General features: G+C 38.1%; 1 protein-coding gene across 2 annotated transcripts in view; it reads left to right on the top strand.

Annotated features, from left to right (window-relative positions):
- asic1b (acid-sensing (proton-gated) ion channel 1b) overlaps positions 1-21,750 on the top strand; it is a 357,481-nt gene that overhangs the window by 305,683 nt on the left and 30,048 nt on the right. For both annotated transcript variants that reach the window (XM_036559042.1, XM_036559041.1), the window contains 2 exons: positions 8,038-8,165; positions 20,102-20,252. In XM_036559042.1, the coding sequence (XP_036414935.1) occupies positions 8,038-8,165; positions 20,102-20,252 (279 nt within the window). The remainder of the gene's footprint in view (positions 1-8,037; positions 8,166-20,101; positions 20,253-21,750) is intronic.

Here is a 21,750-nt window from a genome sequence, read left to right as displayed (position 1 = left end):
GAATTCATGTGATTTTTCTATAAGATGCTCCACTCTATGGTTTATCCCCTTAAAAGGCCAGGGGTCATTTACTGGGCCCAATGATTTATTACACACTTCTATAACTTAAGAATAGCTTAACCAGTTTGCATTGAAGTTCCTGTAGTTGCTGAATAATAAGCCTTAGAATGTACCAGTGCTGGATGAAGTACACAAATCGTGTACTTGAGTAGAGATACCCAAGGTAACATATTACTCCAGTAAAAGTGGAAGTCCTCCCTTTAGACCTCTACTTGAGTAAAAGTACAAAAGTATTTTCCTTCAAATGTACTTAAGTATCGAAAGTAAAAGTACTAAAGATTAATTATGACTGTAATGTCCTGTTATCATTTTTGTAACAAGACTCTTGCTTCATTGCACTTATTTTAGGTGAAAATACCCTACTGTCACACTTCGTAAACCAATCTTTTAATAGAATGTCATTAATTAGTGACACTGATGTCTATTAAAATTATCATAAGCACAAAACACTGAAAGCAAACAGTTTCCATTAGGTAGAACCAAGTGACCATGAAATAACCTTTTGCAAACAAGCAAAGTTTCAGTTTAAGATTTATTGGCAACTTAGTTACAAGTTTAAATTTAATAAAACTTGCTTTAATCACAGGTTCACAAATGAGTTTTACCTTACTGCATCTGCAGGTCTCTGTTCATAAACATCAACTAGCAAAAACAAATTTACTATAAAATGAAATAGTGTTTGTATAAGTTCAGAAAAAAGACACGTCAGTCACAACTGCATATGTGTGCATATTTCTATATTGTGGTCTATTTACACAAAGTTAGGTTAGTTCCATCATTAATGTAGGAATAGACACTCCCAAAATTCTACGCTGTTGCACTGTCATTGAACTTTATGCTTGCACTGGGTAGGTATGTCAAAACAAGCTCAAAACAAAGTGCGCGCTGTACCCTGATTGGTGTTCTTGCTTTGCGATTCTTACGTCAAAAGGAATGACAGATTTCGCATAATGTAGTGGAGTAAAAAGTAAGATATTTGACTTTGAAATGTAGTGAAGTGAAAGTAAAAAGTCCCAAAATGAAAATACTTCAGTAAAGTACAGATACACAAAAAAACTACTTAAGTACAGTAATGAATTACATTTACTTAGTTACTGTCCACCACTGGTATGTACTAAGACTGAGACTTTAAGTAGTTAATGAAAAGGTGAAGCTAAATTGAATTACAAGTGTTATCAACCCCGAAAACAGCCAAAAAAACCCCGTGCCACACGCACTGAAAAAAATGCTCTCCACCATAGAGAGTGTTTACAAAGACCTCAGTTTTCATTAAAAACATTTTTGTGTGCATGTAGTAGTGAGGTCCCAAATCCAGTCCAGTGGATCAGGACCAGGGCTGATCCATATTTTAATGAATCAGATATTGGCTGTATTAAATCTCATTCACTTCCCATCCCTTTCCTCTTTTTGTGATCTGTGTTTGAGCTTCAGTGAGCCAGTTTTTATATCTTAACAAAGCAGTTTAGATGTGTTTAGTCTGGGAAATTAAAACTTGTAATATCTGGAATCTCGCCATATCGGCTGTGTGTGAACTATGGTGTTTTTACCTAGTAACCAGGCTACCTTAAAGGGCCCATATTATGGTGAACCAAATTTCCTTGCTTCATTCAAAGAGTCTGTTGTAGTGTGTAAATGTGATGTAAAACTCCCCTCACTTTTTTTAAGCATTGTTTTCTGATGTCACGAAAACCAACACAATCCCATACATCCATCCATCCAGCCTACAGCAGTTTAGCCCATTCATGCTGAAGTCATGAGTAGTGTTTCAGTTCAGTTGCTTTCTGGTCATGCAAAAATGAATTAAAATATAACATAAACTATGTGCCATAAGTTATGCACAGACCACATTTTTTGTTTTATCCTTTTTTCCTCTTACATTCAGCAAATAAGCAGTAATTGGGTCATTCTACAGAAACGTCCACTATGTATCTATCTATAGGAGTCACCGGTGTTGCTGATCGTCATTGGTGTTACGCATAAAGGTAACACCAGAGACATTTTTAATGAAAAATGCATTTTACAAAATGGCTGCTACAGAGCATCAAACCACATGTTGTCAGTCATGGAATATCCACTAAAATATGTAATTTAATCCATTTGTATTCTATTTTTTCACAATGACCTAAGAATAAAGTAGGTCACACCAGTGACTTCAACTAAAAGCTTCATATGAAATCATGAGCTAAATGAGAAAGTTTCTGATAACTGAAAGACACAGTGGACTTACCGTGTGCTTTTCTTTACATATCTTCAGAAAATAGGTTGTGATGTCATCAGTGTGATTTTTATTTCAAAATAAGACATTTTTGTTATGCAGTAACACCAGTGACACAACTCCTGGGGACAACAACTTTCATTATATATTTTATAGTATTTATTTGTCATTTGTTTACTGTATGTCATTTAATTTATATATTTCATAGTCATGTGTAGATTATTGCAGTTAAAATTGCAGAAAAACTCTTCTGTGGTTCTTGGAATTCTATATACTTATAGATTTCTATCTACTTTATAGATTTAAAAACTAATATTTCTAAATTGAGGCTCAAGAAGGTGTAATTGTTAAAATAACTTATTGTTTTATTTTAAAATATGAACACATTGTAACCCTAACATGTTTATATATGTATCTGTAAACGCTAGGGACACAAAAATGGACGTTTCTGTAGAATGACCCATTTGCGCATTAAAATGTACAGAGGTCTGTTCTCTGTAAAGGATGTGTTACTTATTTTCACTTTAAAAATAAACAAAATCGTGGTTTATTCATGTGGAAATGATGTGCACATTTGAATTAGGTAAATCAAAAAGTAACCTTTGTTCAGTTCACACGCTTCGACTCGCACACATCCACACATACAGCAGCACCCGAGGCTGCGCAAGTTAATTACACATGAGACGACGTGTCCCCGATTTGGACGCGGAGAGTGTGTTTGCGTCTGTCTTTTCTGTTTCCACTTGACAGCTTTAGCGTAGGTAAGCCTGAGCTCTCTTCCATCCTTGTAATTGAAAATAGACCGCAGAGATGGCCGTGAGAGGAACAAGGCGACAGGTTTTATAGACAGCCGAAAAACTGCCTGTCTTAAAGCCTGCACTTCAAGAATCTTCTTGTTGGGGAACTTATGCCAATTTGCTGAAGTGCACTGTCTACAGAATATGCACCAGAGCTGTCTGTAGTACTGAGTGTGGTACTCAGGACACTGCATATGTGCAGGCACTTGTCATGGTACTGAATACAGTAATGAATATACACTGGCGCTGCCCATGGGACTGAATATACTGATGATTGTTAGGGTTGGGGATCACAAGGCCCACAATAATGATGATATCACAATACTGCGATTCTATGATACTCAGTATATTGCGAGACAATCCTCTACGATACATCACGATATCTGTGTAACTGAAGAATATAAAATACTCCTAAACAGGCAAATAGCAGGAATTATATATTTATTAGTGTCAGTTTCACAGAATTTGACAACCAGTATAAAGCAATGTACAACAAAGCACACAGCTTAGCTTCACACCTCTTTAATAATAATAATAATAATAATAATAATAATAATTTTATTTATATAGCACTTTTCATGCCGGTAGCAGCTCAAAGTGCTTTACACACAGGTGATAAAACAGTTATACAAGAAATCATTAGTATTTAAACACACATACACTGACTTTGTCATCATTTCAATGCAAAATAGCCAGAAAGAAGAACCGAAGAAACTGCCAGAAGGCAGAACAGTTCTAAATGTCTAAAAGTAGAACACAACTGTGCCTCAGTAAAATCTTTTCTAACTGTGTAAACAATAATAAATTCATTTATTTGTTATGCTGTAAAAGCCAAAATGTGGCCCAGACCTTCGACTTGAAAGAGGGTGGTGCCTTTCTGATTTGCCCCCCCCATCCACCATTTCTCCCCTGTGAGGTTGTTTTTCTTCACTGCAGGTTTAGCCTATTCATTTGATAAGCGGCTTAGCGCCACCATGTGAAGTCATGAAGTAAGAATCTGGTAAATCAGATTGGAGGGGGAGTCTGTTTAGAGCGTTTACAGCGCACATGTTTCAATAAACAATCAATATTTGGTGCCAGTGTATCGATAACGTATCACAAAAGAAAGCGATACGATATATTGCTGTATCGATGTTTTATCCCACCCCTAATGATCATACGCCTGTGCTGTCGATGGTACTGAATACAGTCATCATAACACACTGTCGCTGTCCATGGTGCCAAACGTAGTGGTGATTGGGCGCTTGTGCTGTCCAGCTTCTGAATCTGCAGCAGCAGCTGCCTTTTATAATGTGTGAAAATTTCCGCATGAATTGACCAAAACAACTGCTTCAAAATATTTTGGAATAAAATCTTTTTTACATACATTAACATATATCAAAAATACAGAAAGCTGTTACAAAACTGCCATTTTGGAGATTTTTATTATTATTATTTTTATTTATTTATTTATCTTTTTGCATATTTATTTATTTATTTATTTTTGGCAGTGACGATATTCTCCAGCGCTGTCCACAATACTACATATCATTTTCTGTAGAAGTTGCTTTTTTGGAGATTTTTTGGTACTTTTTTTGTGGTTGTATTGTCCATAGTACCGGATGTGCTCTGACACTGTCCAGATTACTGAATGTGCTCTGACACTGTCCAGATTACTAAATGGGGCACTGGCACTGTTTATGGTACTGAAAGTGTATTAAATGTGCACTGGCACTGTCCAGATTACTGAATGTGCACTGGCACTGTTAATGGTACTGATTGTCTATTAAATGTGCACTGGCACTGTCCAAACTACCGAATGTGCACTGGCACTGTCTGTAGTACTGCACGTGCACTGGCACTGTCTATAGTACCAGATGTGCATGGCACTGTTCATAATACTGAATGTGCACTGGCACTGTTTATGGTACTGAAAGTGTATTAAACATGCACTGGCACTGGTTATAGTACTGAATGTGCACTGACACTGTTTATGGTACTGAATGTTTATTAAACATGCACTGGCACTGTTCATAGTACTGAATATGTACTGGCACTGTTTATGGTACTGAATATGTATTAAATGTGCTCTGGCACTGGTTATAGTACTGAATGTGCACTGACACTGTTTATGGTACTGAATGTGTACTAAATGTGCACTGGCACTGTCCAGATTACTGAATGTGCACTGGCACTGTTTATGGTACTGAATGTGTACTAAATGGGCACTGGCACTGTCCAGATTACTGAATGTTCACTGGCACTGTCTGCGCTCCTGCATAAATAAGCTCCATGCCAGCATTGTTATGAATTTGCTGAACTTACTGCAAACGATACAAATGATATTATAGTCATTGCAGGGACGAAGCTTGAGTCAGCTCTGCCGAAACTGAACTTCAGTGCGCTGTGCAGCTTAAGACCGCTCACTGGAAGTGCGAGTCTGAGGTGATAAAGCTCACCTAAACAGTTTGTTCAGTCTGTCACTTTGTGTATATCACGTCAGCAAAGTGAGGTCTCACCTGTTAATGTAAAATCCATAAACAAAGCGTACCCCTGAACTCACTCTGCCAGCTATATTGATTTCTCTTTTATCTCCTTCGCTGATTATTTATTTATGTATTCTTCGTTGCAGTGGCACTACATCAACATCAAGTGATCACAAAAAAGAGACACGTGATTAGTCTGGTTAGTGAGCCCTAAGTGTGCCTGACTCTGTCTTTCTTCAGCTGCCTACTCTGTTTGCTGGCTAAATATATGGTGAGATGTGAGAATAGCTAAAAGGTTGGCAGCGTTCCAGCAAAGCAATATGGTAAATATGATTTAATCAAGGACAGTGTGGGGCTAATGTTCAACAGAACAGTTTATCACTGCAGTTCAGATGACTTTTGGCATATTTTTAACTGACAGCTCCACATCTGATCTCATAACGATGTTTGCACAATCAATTTAATCAAAGGAATAGTTACTGTAAAAACGAGCTGACATTAGGGTGGCACCTTGTAGCAGTGCCACTTTATTAATTATCTTTAAGCTGTATGTAGGTAACTTATAAAACGTTTTGGTTTATTAGTACTAGAGATGCACCGATACCACTTCTTCCCTTCTGATAACGATACCGATACCTGATCCTTACATATTTGCTGATACCAAGTACCAACACAGATACTAACTCTACACTGCTTAAGCTTCTTCAGGGTTCTTTAGTAAAGCAAATGGTTCTATATAGAAGCTTGAACACTTAAAGAACCCTTTGCATATAAATATATGTATGTATATATATATATATATATATATATATATAACGGGTAACACCTTTGCCTTCTACTCTGTAGACTGGGGTCAACTAACATCTAACCTTCACATACCTGTGTAAAATGATCAAATTGTAAGTCGCTCTGGATAAAAGTGTCTGCCAAATTCCATGAATGTAATGTAGTCTGTACTATTATATTATAAATAATAAGAAGTATGTTTCTTAACTGAAGTACATATAAAATATCTTTGTTGTGCAGAACGGCTAAACAGATAAACCTGTGGTGTTTACACATGAGCACACAGCAGCTTCTCTGGCTCAAAAACGGTTTCACATCTGAATTTCTCAGGTCATTTGTCTCATACATGCGTCTCATTCACTCACACTGCATCTCTGAGCGTCAGACTCTGCCGTAGTTCAGTAAATATAATAGCGTCAGTAGCAGCGACTGTCAGGGTTTTTTCCAGCTTGGTTGAAGCAAGGAGCTGCGAGACCCCACTGCTGAGTGATACAGCAGACCGATGGAGGCGCACAGGTCTGGCTAGTGGGCTGCTATGCCAAAGGCTAAATAACAGCTAAAGGCTTTCATTACTTCTGCTCCCTCAAAAACAACCTGCACTAACGTTAACTCAGACTGTGACTACACAGCAACACAGAAACTGCTTTGTGGTGTCGTTTATAGTTATCATATACCCATTACCGTTACTGATACTGCGTTTAGGTGCCAGTATCAGTATCGGTGCAATGCTATGCAAAATTGGGCCATTTTCTAAGTGAAAATAAAATAACACATCCTCTATAGCAGGGGTGTCAAACTAAAAAGGGCCATATTAAAAAATCTTGGCCAGCTGTGTTTTTATTTCATTTTTACTTAACATTTTGCCAGGAACTGAACGGGCCATTGTTTATTCAAAATATGCCAGAACCGCAACAGTGAAATGGGTTCATTGGCGGGGCATGTTGGCACCACTCTACTGCATTAAAACCAGACCATGACTCATGAGGAAATAGCATCCAGGGCAGAGTATTAAATGTCAAGCACTATTAGTTTCCCCAATCAGATTGAGAAATCAGTGGCCAGCAGAACTTCCCTGATCCAAACTCATCAATCGAGATCAGGTTAGCTTTTTAAACACTCGTCAGCAAAAATATGACATCAGTACTCTTAACCTTCTACAACTACACTGTAGAGTGTGGCATAGAATATACTTGATGGTTCTCAAGGGGTTCTTTAGTAAAGAAAATAGTTGTATGTAGAACTATGAACACTCAAAGAACCCCTTTGCATGATTAAAGGGTTCTTTGCATTGTGAAAGGGCCCTTCAGACTGATGGAGGATCTTTTATATATGGTTCTATATAGAAAAAGGGCTCCTATATAGCACCAAAAAGCGTTCGTCTGTTGTTACGATTTCAAGCTTGTTACAATAGAAAGACCCCTTTTTGGCACTCTATAGAATCCTTTTCAAAAAGTATCTATATAGAACCGTCTGTGAAGGCCCTGTTCCTAATGCAAAGAACCCTTTAATCATGCAAAGGGTTCTTTGAGTGTTCATGGTTTTACAGAACTATTTTCTTTACTAAAGAAGCCTTTGAGAACCATCTTTTCAAGTGTGTATTGCTTTCATTCATTTTATTTCATGGAATCAGTTTTCAAATTCAATCAAACTCAACACATTGTTACGGTCAGTGTGAGTAGAACAGCTGATCTGAATGGCGTTTGTTCTCCTGCAGATGAGACGTCGTTCGAAGCTGGCATCAAAGTGCAGATCCACACTCAGGACGAGCCCCCGTTCATTGATCAGCTGGGTTTCGGAGTGGCACCAGGTTTTCAGACCTTCGTGTCCTGCCAGGAGCAGAGGGTAAGTGTGGTGTACGCTGTCCATGGTTCTGAAGTAAACTCTTCAGATGTTCTATGTTGTTACAGAGAAGTGATGTTGATAGAAAGGTTCCTTCATTTTGTCTGATTTCTGGCAGCATCCACATAAAACTGTGTTTGGAGTCTGGAAGTGTCAGTACAAAACATAAATAACAGCATACGTGGAAATAACAAGAATAATAATAAGTTACATTGATATAGTGCCTTTCACAATCCTACCGTCACTTTACTTAACAAAGAACACAAAAAAGAAGCTGAGATTAAAAAGTAAAGGAGGAAGAGAAATGCTCGTGAAAAATAAGGCCCAATCCCATTTCTTATTTTTACCCCTATCCCTTGTTTTTGAGTGTCACCTTACCTCTCTGAACTGAGTTAAGGGTAGTGGTTGAAATCTTCCTCTATGAAATGGGACCCTTAAATAAAAAGAACATTACTTCATTAACAGCTACTAGCGCTGCTCTGTAGGCGACGCTGCCAGTCTGCAGTGATAACAGAGGAGGGTAAAGTTCAGCTCCTCACTGCTGGGCTTTAGTTACATTTAGGGAATCATATGCCTTCAAAGAGGGGGATGTGAAAATGATTTATTATCACCCACCCCTAATTCTTCAATGATACAAAGCTGAAGTCATTTTTTTTCTTCAGCTTCTCTTTTGAATTTTCCTGTTCCCCTTAAATGGAGCAGCAGTAACATTCTGGAGCTTCAGGCATCAGAACTGCTCGATTATTTAAGTTGGAATGGGAAATTTAGCTAGCTGGCTACCAAGACGTTAGCATACTATTAGCCATTTTTTATGCTTGTTATGAAGAAAACGACCATAATACACTGAAACAACATTAATCTAAGATAAAACAATGGTTATTGTAATTTGTTAACAGAGAAAATTCTCACATTTGTGGGTTTCTTTGGTCACTTGCGCAGCCATCTTGCTGGTTTTTCTTTTTTTCCTCATAACACTCCATTTGGAGTGTGTCTCTGAAAAATCTCCACTTCTCCCTCCCCCTCTATCTCAACAAAAATTGGGACACCCTACCCCTAGGCGTGAAAGCACAAAACGCAGGGCTAAGGGCTAAGTGGTAGGGGTAAGGGGTGAAATGGGATTGAGCCTAAGTCATCAAATCAGATTTGAAAGTGGGAAAAGAAGAGCTGTCACTGAAAGTGGAAAACGCTCCAGTTCCCCTCAAAAGGTTCCACTGTAGCAAAGATCCACAAGCTGTATGAACGAGAGTGAGAGGCTACAATCACCGCTGGCTGTATTTATGATATACTTCATATGAACACTCTTTATAAAACGTGCAGACACTGTTGCTCTCACTGGACACGATGAAAATTAGAAACTGCGTTCGCTCTGTGAAAATCACATGACTGTCATACTCAGGTTTATGTAAACTTTGCATCTATGAAATATTGAAATGAATACATACAAGCTTCTTAGGAAGCTTATTGGACGTTTGAGTAATTTCACCAATAGCTTAAAAAACAGTTACTGCTATGGGAGAGCACCTACAGAGAGAGTGAGAGAAGAGGAAAGACAAGCATACATAAGTGAGGGAGAGATAGAGGGAGAAAAACAGAGAGAGAGAAAGCAAGAGAGGAGGGCAAAGAGAGGCAGAGACATAGGAAAAGAGGGGGGACTGATTGACTAAGGAAGAGGACAAGAGAGAGAGAGAAGGGGAGAGGCAGAGATGTAGATAGAAAAGGGAGAGAGAAAGAGACAGGAGTGAAGGAGAGAGGGAGAAAGATGGGGAGAGGAAGAGAGAGATGGGGAGAGAGAGTCAGACAGGAGTGAGAGAAAGAGGGGGGAGAGAGAGGAAGAGACATAGATAGAAAAGAGCGAGAGACAGGAGTAAGAAAAAGAGAAAGACAGAGAGAGAGAGGGGCTGAGACATGAATAGAAAAGAGAGAGAGAGCGAGAGAGAGCGAGGCTGATGTTGATAGCAGCAGTCAGCTCCTCGGTCATGTAACTGGAGAGCAGTGAAATCCTGACTTGCAGTGAATTGATTTCTTTAATGTTCTGCTCATTTAACTTCCCTGTTGCATGCAGATCAGCAGTTAGCTCTCCAATCTCATCACCGGGGCCGAGTCACTCCCCCTCTCTGTCTTGCTTTCTGCTCTTCTCCTCTCAGCTCCCTGCCTAAATCATTTCCCATCCAGATGATCATAAATAGACCTGCGTTTACACCAGAGATGACTCGAATTACATGCACATAGATTAGGACATCTACACAACAAGTGTGGAGAAATGAATATTTATGTGACATTGCAAAATATTTCGTCTTTACATATTTCATTGCATAGTTACATAATGAATCACATTTACATTCAGTTAAGATTCTGTCTCGAAAGGTTCGAGTCTGCACTTCTGACTTTTTATTTTTCTGCTTTTTTGCTCAAAAATAGAAAAAGCTTGTTTGCGTGAGATTTTAACTGATATAACATTAAACCATAGTTTTGTTATTGCCAGCAATAGCAGTGACTTCTGTGTGTAGGGCTGGGCGATATAACCAAAAATCTTATCGCAGTATATTTTTCCACATAATTTAAAATTAATAATGGTTGCAAATTTGCTTGTATTTCCTAAAGCTTGATTTTAAGTCAGAATAGATTTTTGAATCTCTCTTTATTTCAAGACATGTTCTTCACAGGGTGCATACGGTCACAAAAAATTCAGGAAAAAAAGTCATGGAATACAGAAAATTTGAATTAACAAACCAAATGAAAGAGGAAAACACAGCGCTGCTGCTGCTGCTGCTCACACCAAGACCTCAGTGCTGAGCTACTTCACTGTGAGTCACAATGCTCAGTCTGCACTGCATCGGCTAAACAAACATCACATGCTGCAGCTACATTAAGAAATGATGAGCTAACTGCTGAAGTAGTCTCATTGATTTGATTTTATACAGTCATTGTTGTACTCTGGGTACTCAAACTTGTGGACCAACTCTCATAAATGCTGTAAAAATTGTGTCAAAAGTCACTGACATTGCGGATTTGGATGGGACTAAAATCACAGAGAATCTTAGCCTAATAAGCACATTACCTACCCATACAGTGTAAAACTAATCCCTTTTAAAATGAACTTCAGTTAGATAATTCATTTCACTGGCTGAATAAATATGTCTTTGTTATTGTTAATCCTCTATTGCATGAATTAAAATGTTTTCATGTGTTTTTGTTCTGTAAATTTGCTTAAATAATGAAAATATTTGGGTGTTTTCAGTATTTGGTAAATTGTTGCCATATGGCAACAATATGCAATCATACCACAGCACCATAAACTCAAAAAAAAAGCACCAAAAAATCTAAATTTTCTCTAAAAACAAGACCAAACAAATCCAACAAATACTTAGTGAAACGTACAACCCAATATTTACAAATATTGGAAATTAATACAATTTCAGTTGGTATTTGGAATGTACAGTAACAACATTATAATAAGAATTCCTGGTCATGTGATGTCATCAAGTATTTGTCCTTTTAAAGTAAAAGACCCTTTTTCCACACTTAAATAGGAAAACAAAGATTTTATATTACTGCGTTTTCGTAAAATTGAGATAAAGTAATTGTTGCCATATGGCAACACTGTGCAATAGACGGTTAACTTGGGCTTAATGTAATGAAATGGGGAACAGTGTCCACCTAATCATGTACATGCATTCACAATGCAGCTGTGTTGTGTTATGACAAGACAAACGACACCAATGGACGTGTTTGGACATGAGAATATGGAATGACGGAAGAATCAAAACAAAATATTAAGGCTCTGAAATTATGAAACATGAATGTATTGTGCAAAATGACTCAGACAGATCTGTTCTCTAAGGTTGGAGGGTTAAACCTGGTGCCGATAGCTGTACATGGGTCAGATTTTAATTTCACTCAAAGTCATAAATGTTTGGCATAGAAATTTTATCTTATGTCATAGTAAAGTCATAGAAAAGTCATGGAATTCCACAAAATGTGTACAAATCCTGACTTCAAATTCACGACTTCTTTACTATCCTTGATTTCAATGCTGAAAATAGCCCAACAGCTAACTTTAAGCTCCGGTTGGTTTGTGAATGGCTAGACTTCTCTCCACTCTTGCATGCTCTTTTTTGCATACCATCTCTGCCATATCTGTCATGTAACCTTCAACCACAAAGCACAAATGGAAACCTCACTTCATTAACGTACAGTACTGTGCCAAAGTTCATTTAATCTCCAGTCAAAACGACCCTTTATTTAATTTTAAACGACCATTTATTCTGAGGGAAATGATTAAAAAATACAGAAAAAAATATTCCTAACAACCACCTGGAAGACCTGGTAGACACCAAAACCGCCCCCATCAGATAAACAGCAATTAAAGCTTTCATCTTTGAGAGAGAGGAGAAAATCAAGCTGCTTCAGATCTGAAAACATCCACAGGTGTTTCTGTCCATCCTTCCACTGTGAAGCCTCACTGAGAAAAGGAGACAGACACACCAACACACAACATCACTGAATGTGTTTGGATTACTGCAGAAAATGATCAACCAACTTCTAAGACTGAACTTTGGAGGTGTGTCTGCAGGTTTCTTGGAGAAACTGAAAGTGACTCTCCTGAAAGGAACGGAAGCTGTAATAAAAGTGAAGAGTGACACACTAAACACTGAAAACATGGATATTATATTTAGTTGTTGATGCTTCTGTGAAATTTTCTGTTAAATATGTTTTCTGTTTTTCTCCTGAAGCTGAAAAATGAATGACTTGTAATTTACGGCCTTTATGACTGGAAATGTTTTCTACTTCTCCTGTAAAGTTGTCATTGTGGAGATATGAGGTTTTGTTGTGACAGTGACGATGTGTGTGAGTGAGTGTTTGTGTGTGTGTGTGTGTGTCCTTGCAGAATGTGTGTGTTTCTATACACACACATTCTGTGCAAACGCTCCATGTGCTGTGTGTGTTTGTGGGCTCGGTGTGGGTGGCTGTTTCCCCTCATGTCATCGCTGTGTTTAGTATGCTGACAGTGAATTGGCAGCAGGCCGTTGGGGGGACAGTGTGTGTCTGTGTGTGTGTGTGTGTGCGTGTGTGTGTTTGGCAGCCTGCAGCAGAAGCAGCTTTCAATGATTTAATCCCCCCCTCTTTTTCTCTCCCTCCCTCACCAATTCCAACCTGCTGCTTTTAGCTGGGGCTATATTTGTGTTGGGGAATGCTAATGCTAATGCTTTCTCTACTCGTTCCTCTGACTGTCGCTGAGCAGCACCATTTTCTCTGTACTTATTTCTTCCAGCTGCTCACTCTGCCCTGACACTTCCCTCAGTGACATTCAGGACCAGATTTACTTAAACATGCAGTTTGTGGACCTTTTAAAGCACTGTGCAAAAGTCAGAGACCACCCTTTGTTTGTTTAAAGAGCCCCCATCATAGAAAATTTCCTCACTTTTTTTGACGAAGCATATAAACAAAAGTTGACCTAAAATAGTCACTCCATGTTCCATACAGTCCAAACAGGAATATTGTGCTGCCTGTTTTGAATTCATTGTTTTTGTGATGTCACAGGAAAGAGGCTATTTACATATATCCACCTATTCAGCCTAATGCTGAAATTATTCCATTTGCGCTGAGGTAATACTTGTTGAATGAAGCATGATACAGGCCAGCCAATCAGAACAGAGCTCATTCACATAGATCAAGCATAGAGGGTCAGTGACAATAAATAGGGTGTTTAGTTCTAAGGGATAAGGAGAATTTCAAAAATGATCATTTAAACAATGAGTTATTTTTGGGACATAAAGCAACACAAACATTGTAAGAGGACCACAACAGAAAAATGTAATGTATGGGGCCTTTAATTTGCAGTCAAAATAGCCATTAATTGCAAGTTATTTTTAGTGTCCACTCTTTACCTTCATTACAGCTTCCATTATTTTGAGGAGATTCAATTTCAGTTTCTCAAAGAAATCTAGGGGTATTTTTCCACACCTACAAAGTTCAGTTGTTGGCCGATCATTTTCTGAAGTAATCAAACACATTCAGTGATGTTGAGGTCTGGACTCTGGGGTGGTCAGTCCATTGTTCAGCTTCTTTGTTTGATGTATCTGTCTCCTTTTCTCAGTGAGGCTTCTCGACCGCTACACATCCTTTCAGACCCATAGTGCTTCAGATCTGAAGCAGCTTGATTTTCTCCTCTCTCTCAAAGATGAAAGTGCTGTTTATCTGATGGAGACAGTGTTGGTGTCTGCCAGGTCTTCCAGGTGGTTGTTAGGAGTCCCATTTCTTCTGTAGCTCCAGTTTTTAACTCCTGTTTTTTATTTTACTTTGGCTTTCCTCTTCACTCCTCTTCAAATTATCTAGCTCGGTATTTAATCATCCGCTTTCAAATATGAGGCAAATTAATTTTTCTTTCTTCATTCTCAATGTCATACAGCTTTCTCTATCATTATAGAATCATTTTGGACATCTAATATTTCCAGGTTTCTAATAATTATTTGAAAAGAGTTTTGATCTGTAGTGTAATAACATTACTTCATCACTGAACTTGCATTTTCTCTTTTCTCTGCAGTTTATTGATGGCTCTGTTATTTCACTGCACCTTTTAAATCTCACGCCTCACAAGCATTTCACAGTTAGTAGCTGTTCCATTATGTAGTTTGTGTGTTTATCTCAAACAATAATTTCAGACACGTATTGCATGCTCACCTACTAACATATCTGCAGCAGCACTGCACTATTTCACTTCTTTAGTCCATTCTTTGTGTTGTCTTCCTGGACCACACTGCTTCTCCGGATGTGCTCACACACACACTCATCGTCCACTTTATTAGACACCACAACATTGTACTTTTCATCGAGTGGCCACTTTATGAGCCCCAGCAACCTTATAGGTCCACTGTATTGGTGTACAATTACCCATCTGATGATACACGATTTATCAGCCACCCTCTGCCCCATTCATCATTGGTCAGTTTCTGACCACAGTTGACCAGATATTATTCACTCAGGTTGTGGACCATTTTCAGCAGAGCAGATGGGCTGCAGACTCTGACTGCTATTGATTGATGACTGATCTATTAAAGTGGACTTATACAATCAGTGTTTTTAATAAAGTGACTACTGAGTGTAGATACAGCATTGACTGACTTTCTGTCTCTTTCTGGCTCTACAGCGCTACCTATGTTAGGTAATTCCGAGCCAGGTGGTCTTTTCTGAAAGGGGTTGAAAAAATGCAGTGCCCCGTACTTATTGTCCCATAAGTATGAATTTGAACCCCATCACTCATGTGCTTACATAATCAGATCTAGGTCAATGTTTATTAACAATTCTTCTGTCACCATAAAACACAATAACTACTACTAATGATAAAACTGATAAATACGTACAGCCACAAACGGCAATACACGGGGTCCAAGCACAAATCAGCCACGTGATGGGGCCTTTTCAGAGGCAGAAGATAAAGAATAGGGAGTCACAGTTCATCTGATGTCCTTCATTTGTAATGGTTATTGATCAGGGATCTTTCTTGTTTTTTTGTACAGATTGATCTTTTGACATAAGCTGCAGACTTTAAACAAATAAGTCACAACATGTACTGGCAGAGTTGTTCAGCTAAAAAATGAATCACATGACACTGTTATTTATCTGTAGAAAATGAAAATGACAATTGGATTTTTAATTAGTTTAAGTTTTATTGTGTGCTGTGGTGCCTTTGAAGGGGCAAAGACAATTTTCCACACTTCATCTGAATCTCAATTCCAAAATGTAAAACGCTTTAGGCCAATCAGGTTTATTTTGTGTGTTTTATTAGCAGCAGGGCTGCTACTTATTTACTGAGTTTCATATCTGTATGACTTACATTGCGGTCTGCACGATTCATTTTGGCAGAGAAAAATGATGTATGTGAATTTGAGCAAAAAAACAATAGAGATCTAGCACCTTTGGATACACTTAATAATTCGATAACTGCAGAAAATCAGATTTTGTCAGTAATCTGATCAACACGTTCACATGCATTTGAGTAATCAGATAATGTGAAAGTCCAGGTCTACATTAGTCAGACAGTAATCAGATTTGACCTTTGCTACCAGCCAATAAACTCACAGAAGAAGACGTGACATAAACATAATGTGAAACTCAAACTTCATGTCATGGCTTTTTTTTAAAGACATTGTGCCACTTGAAAATATGAACATACATGTTCTAGAAGATGAAGAATATTTAGTTTATTTCATGTTTGGTTTCAGCGCTGCTCCAAAAGGGTTTCCTGCCATCTCATGGCCACGTTGCTTACTTATTTCTGGTACCACTGTCTATTCTCAGGAATGCACAGACTGAGAAATCTGAAAGAAATCAGAGTAAGAGTTTACATGCACTGAGAAATCTAAAATCCAGCTCTCTTTATCGGATTTCTAAATCAGATTTATAGATCGGAGTATGGTGTTTACATGACCATTTGAATAATCAGATAACTACGGAAAGCTGATTATGATCGGTTTATTGAGTGCATGTAAACACACTCATTGGCGTTCCTGCTGAACACGAGTGAAGTTTTTGCGAGTGAAGTTAATGGAGAGTGGTTAAATCTGTAATCTCGGTCTGATAATTTTTATTTATTTATTCATTTATTTCTTAATTCTGACATGCTGTACATACCACTGTGTCCTGAATGAACCCATGAAGGCAGATTTAACTGTCAGACTAAACTAGAACAATAGCTAATTTACTTATAGGTAAATTACAACCTGCCTGCTTAATGTGCTGTGGCAGGATTCCATTTGAATGATTCCTCTTTCATGTAGTGCTCTATTTTTACTTTTAACTGCTTTAAACAAGCTTTAAAAATACCATATGACATTAAAAGGAACAGTTAAAGGAGAACTACACAGATTTTTCAACAGTTTTGTGTAATTAAATTAAGGTGTACGCAGTCATTCAGAGTGGTTTGGTATGAAATGCTCTGTTCTAGAGAAACTTACAGAGTCAGAATAGTGCCCAGTGGTGGTGATAGGAACCAGACATCCAACTCTGAAAACTCCCACACAGAAGGTTATTACATGAAATGGTTATGGGTTTGCTACCTGATGCCTGAAATATTGTTTTCCATTAGGTTTGAGAGCAATTTTGGGCTAGAACTGCTTAAAAAATCCATTCATGGCAGAATGGTTCGTGCAGAGTTTTGTGAGGCAAAATAGCCCCCAAAAACAGACTTTTTCCGATTTACCACTATTTTCAACAACAGAGCCTGACCAATATAGGATTTTAAGACTGATACAGATTTCAATATTTGATGGTTTAAAAATCTGGTATATTAGATACATCGGCCAATATTCTTTGTTCTTCAAAAATACATAACATGAACAAAGATTTTCCCTAACATTTGTTATGTGTAGTTATTTAAGAGCCCTTAGCAAGATAACATGACATGCCTTTTAAAGATAAGTTTTATTGTCAAAAATAGTACTTTGAGCATCTGAACATGGTGTGTTTGGACTGTACAGGAACTCCCTTTTGAGACTCTGCACTCTAGCAAAATAGTGCCATTACAACACACGCACTACTTATTTGAAAGAAAAATTAGATCACCTTTTTGGAAACCAAGCCATGTTAAATACTTGCTCCACTCACATTTATTTATGTGTCCCCTCTGATTTAATCATTTCCAATGGTTACAATAACTAGACATGCAAGTCGTGGATATTTTTACCTTTGCTTCATTTAGGCAGAATAAGTCAAACACAGCCTTAGCCTAGCAAAAGCAGGCATGGCTGAATGTTTCCAGGCGTATTTAGGCTAAGAGGAGAAGTGATGGGGATATTTTTATTATTATTTAACCCCTTAAAAGGCCCCCAGTGGTCCCAAAGTTTATTACACACTTCTTTAACTTAACAATAGTTCAGACAGTTTTACCTGTAGTTACTGAATAATAAGATTTAGTATGTAAACAGCCTGGGATTTTAAGGGGTTGAGTAATTTACATCCCAGGACAATTATCAGCTTACCATGAATGCAGGTGATCTCTGTCATGGGGTACTCTGCTCAACCCTGCCTGAGTCAGCTAATTGTTGTGATTTGTGGCCTTCCAGATGTGTGTATTGCAAACAGGCAGCCTGTGAATGGACGAGCTACGCAACAACACTCATAAAATGCCTTCTGTCTCATATCGGCTGATAATATCAGCACACCAATTTATCAGTCTGGCTCTAATTAATATCACATTTAAAGGCACGTGTTGGTTCACTGGTGGCTTTGGATAGTAAATAAAATGTCTATGTTTATGTTATTCGAAACAATTCTGACTCTTATCACTTTTATTTACCAAAACACATCATTTTCAACTCTCCCTTTATCCCTTACAACAACTTGTTTGTGTTACTGCACCTTTAAGACACGTGATTGGCTGTTCTGTATTGTGCCTAATTCAGAAAGCAGTCCTAAAGCAGGCTGAAACAGTCCTTATGACTTTAATGCCAATGGGCGGAGCTAAACTGTTGTAGTCTGAATTGGCAATCATGTGTAAAGGCATGCATTGTTGTGACATCACAACCATGAAGAATTCAGAGCGGCTTGTTTTTGCAGCTTATATGGACTGTATGGACTGGGGAGTGAATGGGAAGTGAAACTTTAACAATGTTAACATGGAAATTCATTTGCCTAAAAAAAACAAAGAACAAAAAACAAAATCAGTTTTTCTGGTACGGGCTCTTTAATGTGGCGGAGCAGTGCGGTTGTCATTCCCTGGCAGAATAAATCCACAGGCAAACTCACGCCACTCCATCCTCTGTCTAACACGGCCTCCACTGAACTGTGAATTGTGTTTATTTCTTTTCGGGCTCTGAGGCTCCTGAGTCGGAACAAAAAATGATTGCAGGATTGAGGTAATTAGGTTGGGGCATAAACAGTCATGAAATGAGAGCTGATGGATGAGCTGCTGGAGCTGATCCCTCTGCATCTTAATGCAACACGGGGACAGAGGGGGGGCTTTGAGTGGGTGATGTCAGGAGCAGAGGACACACACACTCAGGACAGGTTGTGTGTTGGTGTTATTAGAGAGTGAGCGTGAGACTGAATATTATCATTAATTCTTCATTATATCTGTATACATAGATTGTAACGCTGAATGTGTGTAGAATAATGAGAGATTTATTTATTTATTTATTTATTTACTCACTCCTGCCTTTTGTTCTTTCATTTTTTTCTATCTTTTGTTCCTTCGTTCTGTCTTCTTTCCTGCCTTAATGTTTTGTTCTTATTCATTTTTCTTGCTTTTTTCTTTCTTTTCCTTTCCTTTTCTTAAATTTGTGAAGTTCTTTCTCTCTCTTTTTCATTCTGTTAGTCTTTCTTTTGTTTTGTTTCTCTCCTGCTCTTTAATTCTTTAATTCTTTTCTTTTCCTCTTTAACTCTTTAATTTTTTCAGTTTTCTTTTTCTTTCTTTCTTGCCTTCATTTTCCTTCTTTTTTTCTTCATTTTTTCTTTTATTAGTTTTTTCATTCTTTTTGTTTGCTTCTTTCTTTCTTTCTTTCTTTCTTTCTTTCTTTCTTTCTTTCAGTTTTCCTTCTTTTTTCTCATTTTACGTTTCATTAGTTCTTTCTTTCTTTCTTTCTTACTTTCTTGCCTCATTTTTTAAAATTTTGTCTTTTTTCTGTTAATTTTTCCTTTCAATAATTTTTGCTCTCTTTTTCTTTTTCTGTCTTTATTCCATGCTTCATTAATATCTATTTCTCCTCTCTTTATCCCCCTTCTGTGTAACTAATATATATATATTTCTTTGTGTGTGTGTGTGTGTGTGTGTGTATGTATGTTTATGTGTGTGTGTGTGTGTGTGTATGTGTGTGTATGTGTGTGTGTGTGTGTATATGTATGTTTTTGTGCGTGTGTGTGTGTGTGTGTGTATGTGTGTGTGTGTGTGCGTATCTTTGTGTGTATGTTTGTGTGTGTGTGTGTGTGTGTTTGTCTGTCTGTAGTTGACGTATCTTCCTCCTCCATGGGGAGACTGTAGAGATGCTCCGATGGACTCAGACTTCTTCAGCACCTACAGCATCACAGCCTGTCGCATCGACTGCGAGACACGATATCTGGTGGAGAACTGCAACTGCCGCATGGTGCACATGCCCGGTACGAACTGACCATTCACCATCACACACTTCATCTCCAGACTCAATTCCCCTCTCCATGCTCTGCCCACAAATGACTGCCTTGATAGCTGCTGCTGGACAAGCTTTACAGAAAGCTGGTATAAAATCCCATTAAACATAGTGATAAACTGGAGCAGAAACCTGTCAACATATGTACATTTAGAGTGTTTTATTCGTTTTAAATGAGATTCATTTTGTGTGCATGTGAAAGGTCACACTGGGATAGAAAAGGTGTAGTTTCTTTGTTAACATTAGCTTGGGGGGATATTTGTTGTTGTCACTTTTGACTAGCTGCAACAGCATAGTCCAGCGAGGTAGCATTGCATGTTAAACAGAAACTCAACATAAAGCAGAGATTACATTGAATGGGATTTCCACCAGCAGTCGATGTGAAAGAACATATTTGTGAGCGGGGCTAGATGAGGCAGTTCCTTTCCATAATACTAGTAGAAATAAGCGAGATAGTCTCAAACTTAATTTTAAATCCTTTTTTAATTTTAATTCTTTTTTAACTCTTTAACTCAAGGCAAAGATTTTGAAATAGTCTGGAATGCATGTTTTCTCTGTCATCATATATTGGTTTCAGTTTGCAAACAGCATGTGTCCCTATGACATATATGTATATGTATATATATACATATACATAGTACTTGTAATTAAAAAAGACAGAAATAGGATAAACATGGTAGAATGGAATATTTTACACCTAAATACATGTAATGTATCAAGGCCAATAACATTCACACAGAAAATCTAAGTATGTAATAGAGCCTGTTACGTGTGGTCTTGTGTGAAAGCTGTAGCCTATGTTACATGACGTCATGTATGGACTCCGTAACCTATGTTACATGAGGTGACGTGTGAAAACCGCAGCCTATGTTATGTGTGGTCACATGTGAAAGCCATATCCTATGTTACATGAGGTCACGTGTAAAAAGCCATATCCTATGTTACGTGAGTTGACGTGTGAACCGCTGGAGCCTAATTGTTCAAATGATTCATTGTTAGCATCACTACTGCTCATTTACCATCACTCATATCAGGTCCAGTGTCAATTCCAGCTCTGACTAGTCCTGGAGAGGCATCTGGACGTGCTGTGACTTAAGTCTGGAACTGAGTGGAGCAAATTCGATTAGTTTCCAGCCAGCAGTGTGATGCAGTGAAAGGCTTGGCTGACAGGGGAAACACAATCTGCCGGCTGTTTAGCCATGCTACATGTTTGTAGCACAGATTTTCTGCTCTAACTAACAAAGCTATTAGCAGAAATGTTGGCTTGCGGCGAAATTGGCTACATTCTGGTAGAGTGGATGTCATTAGTCATTTCTGAGGTACAGTATGTCATTTGCATTCAGGCACAGAATGAAAGAGATGAGATTTGCATGGAACAATTTACCCACTCTAGAACATTGCGAACACGGAAACATCAGGTCATACTGCATCACATGGAGATCTTATCTTTACAAGACATACCAAGAATT

Source organism: Colossoma macropomum, unplaced genomic scaffold, assembly GCF_904425465.1.
Source record: "Colossoma macropomum unplaced genomic scaffold, Colossoma_macropomum, whole genome shotgun sequence".
Taxonomy (NCBI): Eukaryota; Metazoa; Chordata; class Actinopteri; order Characiformes; family Serrasalmidae; genus Colossoma; species Colossoma macropomum.
The sequence above is the reverse complement of the archived record's forward strand: the minus strand, read 5'-3'. Positions and strand labels throughout refer to the sequence as shown.